Source organism: Ursus americanus, chromosome 16 (genome assembly GCF_024610735.1).
Source record: "Ursus americanus isolate L20-20 chromosome 16, mUrsAme1.1.p, whole genome shotgun sequence".
Taxonomy (NCBI): Eukaryota; Metazoa; Chordata; class Mammalia; order Carnivora; family Ursidae; genus Ursus; species Ursus americanus.
Window position 1 is genome coordinate 53,270,082 of NC_142142.1, and position 13,180 is coordinate 53,283,261.

Sequence of the window (13,180 nt, forward strand, 5' to 3'; positions counted from 1 at the left end):
GAAATTCTTACTCAATGACAGAAATGAAGATGTAACAATAGGAAAACATGGAAAAAGTCTATTTTTTTTAAAAAGAAAAATTTAAGTTTTAAAATCTTTTTACGCTTCAGTGGTATTAAGCTGGTGAAGACAAGAAAAAGGAACATGATAATAGAATTGTAATAAGGAAGCTGAACAAGTCAAGTAACATTAAAAGGGCCCTGGGATAAAGTGATGATCAGGGTCAACATTTGCTGAGACGTTTCGTGTCTGCAGTTTGTGTTTAAGCGAAGAGAATAGGACATCTGTTAGGGGACAAAATAGCCTGGAGACGTCACCTAAACTTGAGCGACCCCGCATCATCCAGGCCATTAATGGGTCAGTTTCATAGAATCCACGCTGGGCTTCCTGTCTCGGAATAGCGTTTCTGTTGAAGGTACAAGTTGATCACCGAAGATGGCAGCTGGGGCTCAGTAAGAGCGGCTGGGGAGTGGGGGGAGCGGAACAAGGTTCTGTTCTGGGAGAAACTTAATGAGGACAAAAGAATCAGGAGGTATGGGGCACCTGGGTGGCACAGCGGTTAAGCATCTGCCTTCAGCTCAGGGTGTGATCCCAGCATTATGGGATCGAGCCCCACATCAGGCTCCTCCGCTATGAGCCTGCTTCTTCATCTCCCACTCCCCCTGCTGTGTTCCCTCTCTTGCTGGCTGTCTCTATCTCTGTTGAATACATAAATAAAATCTTAAAAAAAAAAAAGAATCAGGAGGTATAAACTTCTCGTGTATTTCTGCATTTCCTTTCTGCCGTGCGTAGGCTTGTTTTGTTATCTCTTGTAGGACCCTCATCACGAGAAGTATGGCAAATCCTAAATCACTGTCGGTACTGTCACTTATCTTGGCCTCCTGGATCATTTTTACAGTCTTTCAAAACTCCACAAAGGTAGGAATCACTTGCTTTCTGTGTCTTACAGAGGTATATTTTTACTTCATACTGCACCTGTTCTAGGAAAGACTTAATAGATCGTAGTAGGGGAATTTCAACAACTTACACAACTTTGAAGAACCAACCTTTTTGGGGGCACCTGGGGGGCTCAGTTGGTTGAGCGTCCGACTCTTGATCTTGACTCAGGTCTTGATCTCTGGGTGGTGAGTTTGGACCCCGTGTTGGGCTCCATGCTGGGTGTGGAGCCTACTTAATAAAAAAATAATTAAAAAGCCAGCATATTTGATAGCTATTATGCAGCATGGAAGAGGATGATATTGTGTGTGTGTACGTGTGTGCACGCACACCCTCTTCCTTTGTCACTTACAAATGCCCCTGCAACAACTTTCTCCCAATGTGTAGCTTGTTTTTTCACCTTATTTAAGGGAATTTCTGAACAACACATTTTCATATCTATGTAGTAAAATTTATATGCCTTTTTAAACAGATTATTTATCTAAATATTCTACTTAAACTTTTAAAGGTTGCTTTAGACCTATAACCCTGCAACAGATCTGAATTCTTTTCTTTGCTGATTTTTATTTCCATGTGGATAATCACCTTTTCAGCTCTTATTTTGTGGTTGTTTCTATGCCAATTCATCGTGTCATTTTTGTCATGTATCAAAATTTCTGATGAGTACAGGTCCCTTTCCATTCTCTTTGTTCTGTTCCTTGACCTATGTATCTTCCCTATATCAATACCACATTGTTATAATTAATATCATCATCATCATCATCATAATTAGTTTCATAGTCATGAAAGCTTCTAGGTCAAGTTACCGCTGCTTAATCTACTTCACAACGTTCCTGGCCAGGCTTGGCCCTTTACTCTTTTATTATTATATGTTTTAGAGTCAGTCTGTCAGATTTGATGGAAAAACCTTACTTAAATTTTACGTCTGTTACATTAACCATGCAGATCAAATTGGGAAAACTGACATGTTTATAATATTTCTCTTTAGCAACGTGTAACCTCTGTCCACTTATGAGGCTTGCTCAGCAGGGAGCCTGCTTCTCCCTCTGCCTCTGCCTGCGCTCCCTCTGCTTGTGCTTGCACGCACACTCGCTCGCTCGCTCTGACAAATACATAAAATTAAAAAAAAAAAAGTGTTACCACATGGGACCAATAATTCTATTTCTGAGTTCTTAACAAATAACTTGGACTGCAAAAATTTATGCCAAAAGGTGTTCTTTACTGAAGTGTAAGTAAAAGTTGAATGCAATAAGGGTCCAAGAAGATGGGTATATGTAAACTATGAAGCTGTATCCATAGGCTGGAATGCTATGTGAGCCGGTGACATAAGGTGGAGTTTTTAACAACACTGTGTTTTGGTTTTGGTTTTGGTTTTTGGGGGGATTTTATGAATTTATTTTTTTATTATTATTTTTTATTTAATAATATTTTTTATTATATTACGTTAGTCACCATACAGTACATCCCTAGTTTTTGATGTAAAGTTCCATGATTCATTACTTGCGTATAACAACCTTTTTTTAAAATATCAAAATTCATTGGTAATATTCAATTTGTTCACAATCACGTGAAAATGGCATACGGAGAATGAAAGAAAAGTCGCCAAAATGTCAACAGTAATTATCAATGGTTGGCATAATTGTCACTGATTTTTGTTTCCTATACAGTTTGGCATTCTCCTGTTTTTAATAATCAGTGTTATTTTATGATTAGAAAATAAATATTTTTATAAACCTATGTTTATTATCTCCTGAGTTAACTAAAACAATCTGAAAAATGCTAATAAATACCATAATGTTTAAGCAACATATAAAATATCAAATAGAAAAAATAATCATATTTTACATAAAAGCCCCATGTGTCTTAAACATTTTCTTAAGAATTTAATGACTGAATTCTAGTTTTAAGATTAAAAAATAATAAAACAATAAACATTTGTTGTGTGCTGTGCAGTTAAAAAACATTTTTCCATGTCTTCACAGCTGCCCAGCAAAGGTGTATTTTATCATCACCCCTTTAGGGAAGAAGATCCTAGAACCCAAAATATATTAGCCAGTAAAAATGTGGGGTTCCACCACCAAATTTAAGGAAAATTATTTTGTCCATGAAACATATATGATAATAAAACCTCAATAGCATTTTATTTTAGTTTTTATGTCTCCCATTATTCTATAAAAGATCAAAGTTGGCTAACCTACCAAAAATTATATTACATAAAAACATTTTCTATATTCTTTACTGTATTCATTATCATTTCAGATACGGACTGCACTTAAGTTGCCCATCTCCCTCCATCACTGGAACTTTATCGCGAAGTCCTCAAGTCCTAAGTTACCACTGCATCCAGTAGTTTCATCAGTAGAGACAGAGATAAGAATAAAGAGAATCATAGAGAAACTAGACCAGCTGATCCCACCCAGACCTTTCACCCACATAAGCACCACCACCAGTGCCGCACACAGCACAGCCACCATCCTCCACCCTCGAGACACCTACTGCAGGGGGGATCAGCTAGACATCCTGCTGGAGGCAAGGGACCACTTTGGACACAGGAAGGAATATGGTGGGGATTTCCTGAGGGCCAGGATGTCCTCCCCAGCGCTGAAGGCAGGTGCTTCCGGAAAGGTGACAGACTTCAACAACGGTACCTACCTTGTCAGTTTCACCCTCTTCTGGGAGGGCTGGGTCTCTCTGTCTATTCGGCTCATCCACCCCAGTGAGGGGGTGTCGGCTCTCTGGAGGGCAAGGAACCAAGGCTATGACAGGGTGATCTTCACAGGCCAGTTTGCCAGTGGCAGCTCCCATGTGGATACGGATTGTGCCCTGGTTTTGAACTCCAGCGCTGAGCTGTGTGAGTACCTGGACGCTCAGGACCAAGAAGCCTTCTACTGTGTGAGACCTCAGCACCTGCCCTGTGCTGCACTCACTCACATGCATTCCAGGAGCACGGCTGTTTCGTATCTGAGCAGACAAGAGTGGAGGCTCTTTGAAAGGTAAGTAATTATTTCTGCAGACTCCCTGGGAAAATATGGTGATAATTTAGCCTCCATGTTGATCCCAAGGAAAGTGCTATGAGTAAATCAATTTTGAGACTCTATGGAGAGCCATTATAGAAAAAAACCTGTGCATTCATTTGGGGACAGTGTTTATGTTCCAGCAGTCCCATCTTTTTGGATATTTATCATTGAAATAAAAAAATATATAAACAGAATAAAAATTAAAAGGGAACGAGAAACATACATGTAAGTGTGTGCTCAGATATATTCTTACTGCACCTCAGTAAATTACCTTGCACACCTTCTGGGTATCTGTACCCCCTGGACTAATAAGCAAAGGAAGGGAAATTTAATCCATGGCCTGGACCTGTGGGTATGGTAGCCAATTATTAGCACTAAGAAATAACTGAAGCAATAAGTAATGTGGCTTCTTGTGTTTCCTGATCTTTGGGGTCACCTGCAGATTAATTTCTGTATCTGTCTCTTTAAGGTCGAATGTGGGTGTAGAGATTATGGAAAACAATGCCATTAATGTCTCCAAATGCAACGGTAAGTTCTCCCTGTGAGGATGGGTGGTGCTTAGCAGTAAACTCATTTAAAGGGTTTCTTTCTTCTGGTGGACTTCTTCACTGCTCTTAGTCTTATTGGTACTCTGCACATCAGGCATCTCAGTGGTGAGCCAAGATATCAGTTACCCAAGTGAATGAATGATTGGAATCACTAGGCTATCATAAACCCGTTTTAGTAACTGTAACTTATCATTAATCTATTTACCAGGCAACAGATTACCTGCTCATCCAACACAATAACCTTCAAACGCCAAAACTCTCTATTTACACCTAGGTGTTTCCCTCCCCACATCATCATCATCATCATCATCATCATCCCCTTCCCACATCACTATAAGCCCAAAACTCACCATCTAGAGGTTTCCAACCTGCCATCAAGAGTCTCTTATGTTGAGATACGTTTCTTCTATACTCAATTTGTTAAGAGTTCTTACAAATGTGTATTGAATTTTGTCATATTCATCCTCTGCGTCTATTAAGCTGATCATATGATTGTATCCTAGTTTGGTAATATGGTGTGTCACGTTGATTTGGTTCAGGTACTGAACCATCCTTGCATTCCTGGAATAAATCTCACTCAATTGTGGTGTGTGCTCTTTTTAATGTATTGTTGAATTTGGTTTGTTAATATTTTGTTAAGGTTTTTTTCCTCTAAGTTCATCATGGATATTGGCCTGTAATTTTGTGCATGTGATGTCTTTGCCTAGTTTTGGTATCATGGTAGTGCTGGCCTCATAAAATGAGTTTGGAAGCATTCCTTTATAAGTTTTTGGAATAATTTGAGAAAACTAGGTATTAACTTTTCTTTAGGTATTTATTAGAATTCACCTGTGAAGCTGTGGTCCTGGACTCTTGCTTTTTGAAAGTTTTGAATTACTGATTCAATTCATTCCTTGTATTTGGTCTATTCAGATTTTCTATTTCTCTATGATTCAGAGTTGGAAAGGTGTTCATTTCTTCTAGGTTTTCCAAATTTTGGGCATGTAATTGTTCATATAATCTCTTATGATATTTTATATATGTAGTATCATTTGTAAGTTCTCTGTTTTCATTTCTTTTTTTTTTTAGGATTATATTTATTTTGAGAGCAAGAGAGAGCTAATGAATGGGGGAGGGACAGATGGAGAGAGAGAAGCAGGCTCCCCATAGAGCAGGGAGCCCGATGCAGGGCTCAATCCCAGGACCCCGGGATCATGACCTGAGCCTAATGAGCCATCCAGGTGCCCCTCCTTTTTCATTTCTGATTTTATTTGTGTTGTCTTTTTCTTGTTGACGAATCTGGCTACAGGTTTTTTTATTTTGTTTACCTTTTCAAAAAACCAGTGGGTTTAGTTCATTGATCTTTTCTATTTTTTTTTTCAGTCTCTGTTTCATATATTTCCACTCTGCTCTTTAGTAAGTCTTTTCTACTAACTTTAGACTTTGTTCTTTTTCTCTAGTTTCTTTAGGTATAAAATTGGACTTTTTTTGGAATTTTCTTGTTTATTTTTTGCTATATTACTACAAGCTTTCTCTTAGAACTGTTTTTGCCATGTCCCATTTATTTGGGGGAGTTGTGGTTCCATTTTCATTTGTCTCAAGGTATTTTTTTATTTCCTCTTTGATTTCTTTTTAACCCATTAGTCGTTTAGTAACATTCTGTTTAGTCTCCATGTGTTCATGGCTTTTCCAGTTCTTCTTGTAATCGATTCCTAGTTTCATACCATTGTGATTGGAAAAGATGCTTGATAAGATTTCATCTTCTTGAATTTAATGAGACTTGTTTTGTGGCCTAACATGTGATCTATCCTGGAGAATGTTCCCTATGCACTTTAAAAAAATGCGTATTCTGAAGTTTTTGAATTAAATGTTCTATAGGTATCTGTTAAGTCTATTTGATCCAATGTGTCATTTAAAGCCAATGTTTCCTTATTGATTTTCTGTCTGGATGATGTACCCATTGATGGAAGTGTGGAGTATTTAAGTCTCCTACTATTATTACTGTCAATTTCCTCCTGGGTCTGTTAATGTTTGCTTTATGTATTTAGGTGTTCCTATGTTGGGTTGCATAAATACTACAAACATTGTTTCCCCGATTGGATTTACCCCTTTATCATTATGTGATGCCTTTCTTTGTCTTTTGTCAGGAAATAACAGATGTTGGCGAGGCTGTGGGGAAAGGGGAACTCTTTTGCACTCTTGGCAGGAATGCAAAGTAGTGTGGCCACTCTGGAAAACCGTATGGAGGCTCAAAAAGTTAAAAATAGAGCCACCCTACAACCCAGTAATTGTACCACTAGGTATTTATCCAAAGGATAAAAAATGCTGCTTTGAAGGGGCACATGCATCACAATGTTTACAGCAGCACTGTCAACAATAGCCAGATTATGGAAAGAGCCCCAATGTCCATCAATTGATGAATGGATAAAGAAGATGTGGTGTATATATATGATGGAATATTAGTGATCAAAAGGAATGAAATCTTGCCATTTGCAACAATGTGGATTGAACTAGAGGGTATTATGCTAAACAAAATAAGTCAGTCAGGGAAAGACAAATGTCATAGGATTTCACTCATGTAGAATTTAAGAAACAAAGCAGACAAACATAGGGGAAGGGAAGGAAAAATAAGATAAAAACAGAGAGGGAGGCCAAACCATAACAGACTCTTAACTAAAGAGAACAAACTGAGGGTTGCTGGAGGGGGAGGTGTGTCGGGCGGTATGGACTAAATGGGTGATGGGCCTTAAGGAGGGCACTTGTTGGGTGAGGACTGGGGGTTATGCGTCAGTGATGAATCACTAAATTCTCCTAAACCCCCCCCCACCGGAGAATTAGCATTTGTGCCATTCAGCTTGGGTGATTTCCACTATTCTGTCTTCCAGATTGCTATTCCATTCTTCTGTTTCATCTAATCCACCGTTGATTTACTCTAGTTTACTTTCCATTTCAGTTTGTATTCTTCAGCTCTGATTCATTTTTACACTTTCTAACTCTTTGTTGAAGTTACCAAATTGCCCATTGTGGTCAGCATCTTTATGACCATTACTTTGAACTCTCTATCAGGTAAATTACTTGTCTCTGTTCCGTTAGGGTTTTATTTTGCTTTTCATTTGGAACATAATTCCGTGTTCCTGTTTTGCTTGACTTTTGGGTTTTTGGTTTTTTTTTTCTATGAATTAAGCAGAATAGTTACCGCTCTCAGTCTTAAAAGAGTGACCTTGATTAGGAGTAGCCCATGTGTAAACTGTGTGCCTGGTGGTTTTGGTGGGATGACTGGGGCTGGAAAAGGCATGGGTCCTGGGGCTTCCAGGGTATACTCTGCTGGGGCCACCCTGATGAGATAGCTGGGCCTGGAGTGGGCATGGGCCAGGGGATCCTGCTATGTCTAGCCTTGTGAGATGGCTGAGTGTGGAGTGGGTGCATGCCAGAGAGTTCCCAGTGCACACCATCCCAGGGCTGCCTGGCACCACACTTTGGCAGGATGGCTGGGTCAGGCATGGCCTGGGGGAATCCTGTGGCATGCCACTCTGGGGCCCCCTGGCAGGACAGATGGAGGTGGGGAGGGCACAAACTGGGGGGTGAAGAGGTGTTTGGGATGGGGTGGTGCCTTTGGGGGAAGCTGGAGCTGATGTGAACTAGAGGTCTAGGGGTCTAGGACTTGCTAGGGCAGCCCTAGTAAGCTGGCTAGAGAGCCTGGACCCTGCTCCCATACATGCTATTACAGTGGAAGGGGAATGCGCAAAAAAAAAAAAAAAAAAAAAAAAAAGGCACTTATCGGCATCTCCAACCCCAGAAAGAGTTTCAGTAGTTCCCCTACTTGTTTGGCAGATGACTCAGCGTGAGTAAACAGATTTCCTTCACTTATAGACTAGTTGCCTTTTAAATAGCTCTTTCTTGGTGTGCCCCAGGACAAGCAAGTCTGTGCATGGGCCTCTCCATGATATCTCCCCCTAATGCAGGTTGCTGCACTGGGGATGGGGCTCCTATGGTTCCCATGCCTCCATTTTTTTTTTTTTTTTTTTTTTTTTTTTTTTTTTTTGCCTTCCTCTGTGCAGTCCCTCTGTCACTTGTGAAGCAGCTGTGCAGTCAGCCCTCAGTTCTTCCGGGAGACCTGCTATGTATGTAGGTAGATTCAGTGTGTCCATGGGAGCAGGTGAGTTCAGAGTCTTCCTATGCTGCCATCCTGGACCTGCTATTCAAAGAATTTACAGTTTGATGATGTCATTTAAGACACTATGACAAAGTGTGACTAACTTGGGGGTAAAATGGGTTACAATGATAAAATAACTGAGTTTTTATTACTAAGCAAGAATTGATAACTTTCATAGGAAGCTAAACGAATATTTATATTTTACCCAGAGGGTTCTTTTTTGGAGGGGCAAGAGGGAGAAAACATGTCTTCTATAGTAAATATTAATGGGCACCATTTAGAAAATTCATATCGGAGAAAATTTTTACTAAAAATAACTATTATATTAAGAGGAGGATGCTTTAATAGGGTTTTTCACCTCCCTCATGACCTATTAAGAGGACACTTAGAAAAGATACTAGGTTCTTAATAAATACTGATGAATATGTGATATTTTAGATCTTGCTGATTTTTTGGCAGGAAAAAACGTTCCAATGAAAAAGAAATGCAAGTTTGGAATGGCATCCACAATCCCTGGTGGACATGTCTGGAAGGAGACATGGAATCCTGTCTCCTGTAGTTTGGCTCCAATCAAAATGAAAGAATGTCTAAGAGGAAAATTCATATATCTAATGGGAGATTCCACGATCCGCCAATGGATGGAATATTTCAAAAACAGTATCAGCAGTATGTTTCAGTCTAAGCTATTTTTCATATCCCTTTTAGAAGTTTACTTTTTATTTCAAGGAAGCAATAGGAAACGCCTCTTCTTCATATTTCTTAATCACAGCACACCAAAACTTTTCCAGACATCATTGCCTTTCCTTTAAAAGAATACATTCATCTGACTGGAAGGGAGCATGTATAGAAAAGGTTTATGACATCCCTATCCCAATGCATATCTCAGTATGTAGCCAGCATGCTCAGAAAATTGTTGACAGAGCTGAAAATAATGGAAGATTTTATATTGTCCATTCTCTACAGTTGGCACAAGGACTAAGGGTGTGGATTCTAGACCCAGATGTCCCAGGAGCAGAATCTGACTTCTCCATGTCCTATCTGGGTAATCTCGGGCAAGTTACATAACTCTCGTCCCTCTAAGTTTCTTCATCTGTAAAATGGAGATGAAAATAGTACCCACCTGGTAAAATGAAGTCATATATACGATGACTTTAGAATTGTTTGTTACATAGGTCAGTCCTCGTTGGTGTAAGCTATTGTCCTATTATCATTACATGAAAAGAGAGATTCCAGGAGCAAGGTGATGACTTTGCATCAGTTAGAAGTAATACTTAAAAGTGGGGGCTGTGTTGTCTCATGTACACGGACTGTGCACTTAGAGGCGATGGCCTTTGGCATGTTACTTATTTTCTGTGCCTCATCTTCCTCATCCGACTACAAATAATATTATCTGGTGGTGGTTATGAAGACAATGAGATAACGGTTATAAAATACTTAACACATTTCAAGACACATAGTGCCCAGTGAACAAGAGCTCCTGCATCTGTGTCCCATGTCCGAGCTGGGGCTGGAATCCCGTGGCTAGAATCCTAGCCCAGTTGCTCTATTTACTAAACCAAGGATGCAGCAATAGTAGTTCAGAATTCACTAGTAGATCTTAGCACTCTTACTGGCAAACTGTGACTGCCTGCCTACTGGGTCCAGGGTCCTGGCTGTCATCCCTGGGGACAGTGTGCCTTCTGTGGCTCCATTATGGCCCTTCTGACATGATGCCACTCTTGTGATCTCAACCTTAGAAGGTCAGCTGATCCTCCCAATAAAAAGAGAAAAGCAGTAGGGAACTTGGCTCCAAGCAATAGGTGGAATCCCCAACAAAAGGGGGAGAGTTGTAGATTGTGACCTCTGAACTCCTCCGGACCTCAGTTTCCCCATCTATAAAATTCAGGGGTCTGGTGGCAATCTCTAACATCACGTTCTGTAACAGAGGGTCTCCCAGGTTATAGAAAGTGCGGAATTTAATGAGTTACCTCCCTCTTCGTCTAACCCTTTTAACTTGTAGCAAAATGTCTGTCGCACATTTTGTTAAAAGTTAAATTTTATAGCCTGCTTTGGAAAAGGAAATTGAAGTAAATTAGAAGCAGAGTGAAGACAATGATACTGCCATGTTCCTTCAACTAATGCTCCAGTGTCTTTATTTCCAAACGCCCGTGGGTGAAAACTTTAAATGTAGCCCTTTACTTCAAAGATGGCCCTTGTTACAAAGCATTAATGATCCTTTTCTACATATTTTCTTCAGAAGTTCTAACTACAAAGCAGCTGGCCCTGATAGTCTGATAAAGGCCTAATTTATAGGATGAAAAATGGAAGGACTTCATTTTATTCTATTCGTATTATACTCATTTTTTCGTGGGTTCTCGGATTGGGTAGACGGTTTTCACAGGAATTGGGAGGAATTGAAGTGCGGATTCTGTCACTAGCTGTGTAGTCCTGAGCAGGTCATCTCATCTCTTGATTCTCCACAACATGATGTGGGGGGGGGAGGGGCATGATTTGAGGTGAATGAATACATCTAGATAAATGCTTTGTCAACTATGAAGTCCTTCACAGATAAATAGTAGTACCGTCAGAGATGAGATGCTCAGGAACATTCTAAGCATATGTAAAGGAAACACAAAAGTATAGAATATAATTCCAGGGACGCCTGGGTGGTTCAACTGGTTAAGCATCTGCCTTCGGCTTAGGTCATGATCCTAGGGTTCTGGGATCGAGTCCCGCATTGGGCTCCCTGCTCGGTGGGGAGCCTGCTTTTCCCTCTCCCGCTCCCCCTGCTTGTGCTCACTCGCTTTCTCTCTGACAAATAAATGAGTAATATCTTTACCAAAAAAAAAAAAAAAATATATATATATATATATATATATATATATATATATATATACACATACATATATACACACACACTCTAAGACTGGAATTATATATAATTCTAGTCTGAGACTTAGAGTATTTGGAGAAATAGATTTACTTGGTTGTTTTTTTTTTTTTACTGTAAAGACATCAATTAGTACTTTATCCTCAAGCTTAATCCACAGCTCACAAGATGTACAAAAATAATGCCTAGAAATCGAACTCTATCCTGCTCCAGTGAAGTTACTTGAGTGCTTACCATCCCATCACTTTGCTTCTATGTGAGTCTACAAGGGAACATGTATGACTTCTTATCTGTGTAACACATTGGAGTGTTCAAAGAATTTTCAAAACTGTTCTTTCATTTAAACCTACAATCAGTCATGATTAACTTTTCTGATTATAAGCACCAAAACTTTTCTTCTGTCTTTATGATCTTTATAACTTTATACTTGTTTCATTTTGGGGTTCTCTACTTGTCATCAGCACTGAAGTCAGTGGATCTGCATGAATCTGGAAAACTTCAACACCAGCTTGCTGTGGACGTGGACGAGAATATCCACATCCAGTGGCAGAAGCATGGTTACCCTTTGATTGGATCATTGACTTATTCAGTGAAAGAAATTGAGTACATCGCCCGCGTCATTGACAGAACTGGAGGAGGAAAAAACACGGTCATTGTTATTTCTCTGGGCCAGCATTTCAGACCCTTCCCCATTGGTGTTTTCATCCGAAGGACCCTCAATGTTCACAAAGCTATTCAGCGTCTTCTTCTGAGAAGCCCAGACACTATGGTTATTATCAAGGCAGAAAACATCAGGGAGCTGCACAGTGATGTGGAAAGATTCAGTGACTTTCATGGCTATGTCCAGTATCTTGCCATTAAGGACATTTTTCAGGATCTCAATGTGGGCCTCATTGATGCCTGGGATCTAACAATTGCATATGGCACAAATAATGTCCACCCGTCTCAATCTGTAGTCAGAAATCAAGTTAGTATATTGTTAAACTATATTTGCTAGATAACACCTCTGAAATCCATTCACTTAATTAAAAACATTTATAAAGTGTTCGCTATCATGCCAGTTCCTGCATTGGGCTCTGACCAGTTAGCACGAGATCATCTGCACTACGGCTAATCCATAAACCACTGATTCAAATAAATTATTTCTAATTGGGCCCCCACTTAAGAATAAAGATTAAAAATGCCCATGAAAAGGACCTATATTTCTTGATCAGTCCTGCTACTCTTCACAAATGGGAAGTCAAGACCCCTAATGGTTAAAAGTTGTCTCTGATTCATGGAAATCCAGTGCAATAAATTTATTGTAAAATATTTGGAGAAAGGAGTCCCATTTTCTTGTTTCTGCTGCTAAAGACAAGCTCAAGACGATCTCCAAGTGGCAAGAGAAGTCCTGTAAGGCAGTTCTCCATGTCTGCAGTCCCAGAGGAGCAACAGAATTCTAAGCAAGGCCCCTGGATACTGGAAACCTCTGACTTTTCTCTCCCTATAAGAGCTCCCACTGCTAGGACCTGATCTGATTTGATAGAATTTATCCTCCGGGAATACAGAACCACGCAGGTAAAAGCACAGTTCCCTAAAATTCAAGAAGCTGAGCTTCGGTCCTTTTGTTGACAGTAATTCCACGACTTTGGATAAAGCACTTCAGCTCTCTGGGCCTATTTCCCAAATTAAGGAGTCA

The 13,180-nt window shown here is 39.8% G+C and overlaps 1 protein-coding gene across 1 annotated transcript; it reads left to right on the forward strand.

Moving 5' to 3' along the window:
* Positions 1-819: 819 nt before the first annotated feature.
* On the forward strand, positions 820-12,499 carry LOC123792370 (NXPE family member 4). The gene is made up of 5 exons (XM_045797527.2): positions 820-918; positions 3,196-3,929; positions 4,423-4,481; positions 9,093-9,299; positions 11,964-12,499. Exons 1-5 carry the CDS (start codon positions 835-837, stop codon positions 12,497-12,499), a joined length of 1,620 nt encoding a protein of 539 aa, XP_045653483.1. The 5' UTR covers positions 820-834.
* The last annotated feature ends 681 nt before the right edge of the window (positions 12,500-13,180 follow it).

Excerpts from the sequence above, each read along its gene's own strand:
- LOC123792370 (XM_045797527.2), top strand. The coding sequence starts at position 835 with ATGGCAAATCCTAAATCACTGTCGGTACTGTCACTTATCTTGGCCTCC. Across the intron at positions 3,930-4,422 it reads GAGTGGAGGCTCTTTGAAAG|GTCGAATGTGGGTGTAGAGA; the intron begins GTAAGTAATTAT and ends TGTCTCTTTAAG. Across the intron at positions 4,482-9,092 it reads TAATGTCTCCAAATGCAACG|GAAAAAACGTTCCAATGAAA; the intron begins GTAAGTTCTCCC and ends ATTTTTTGGCAG.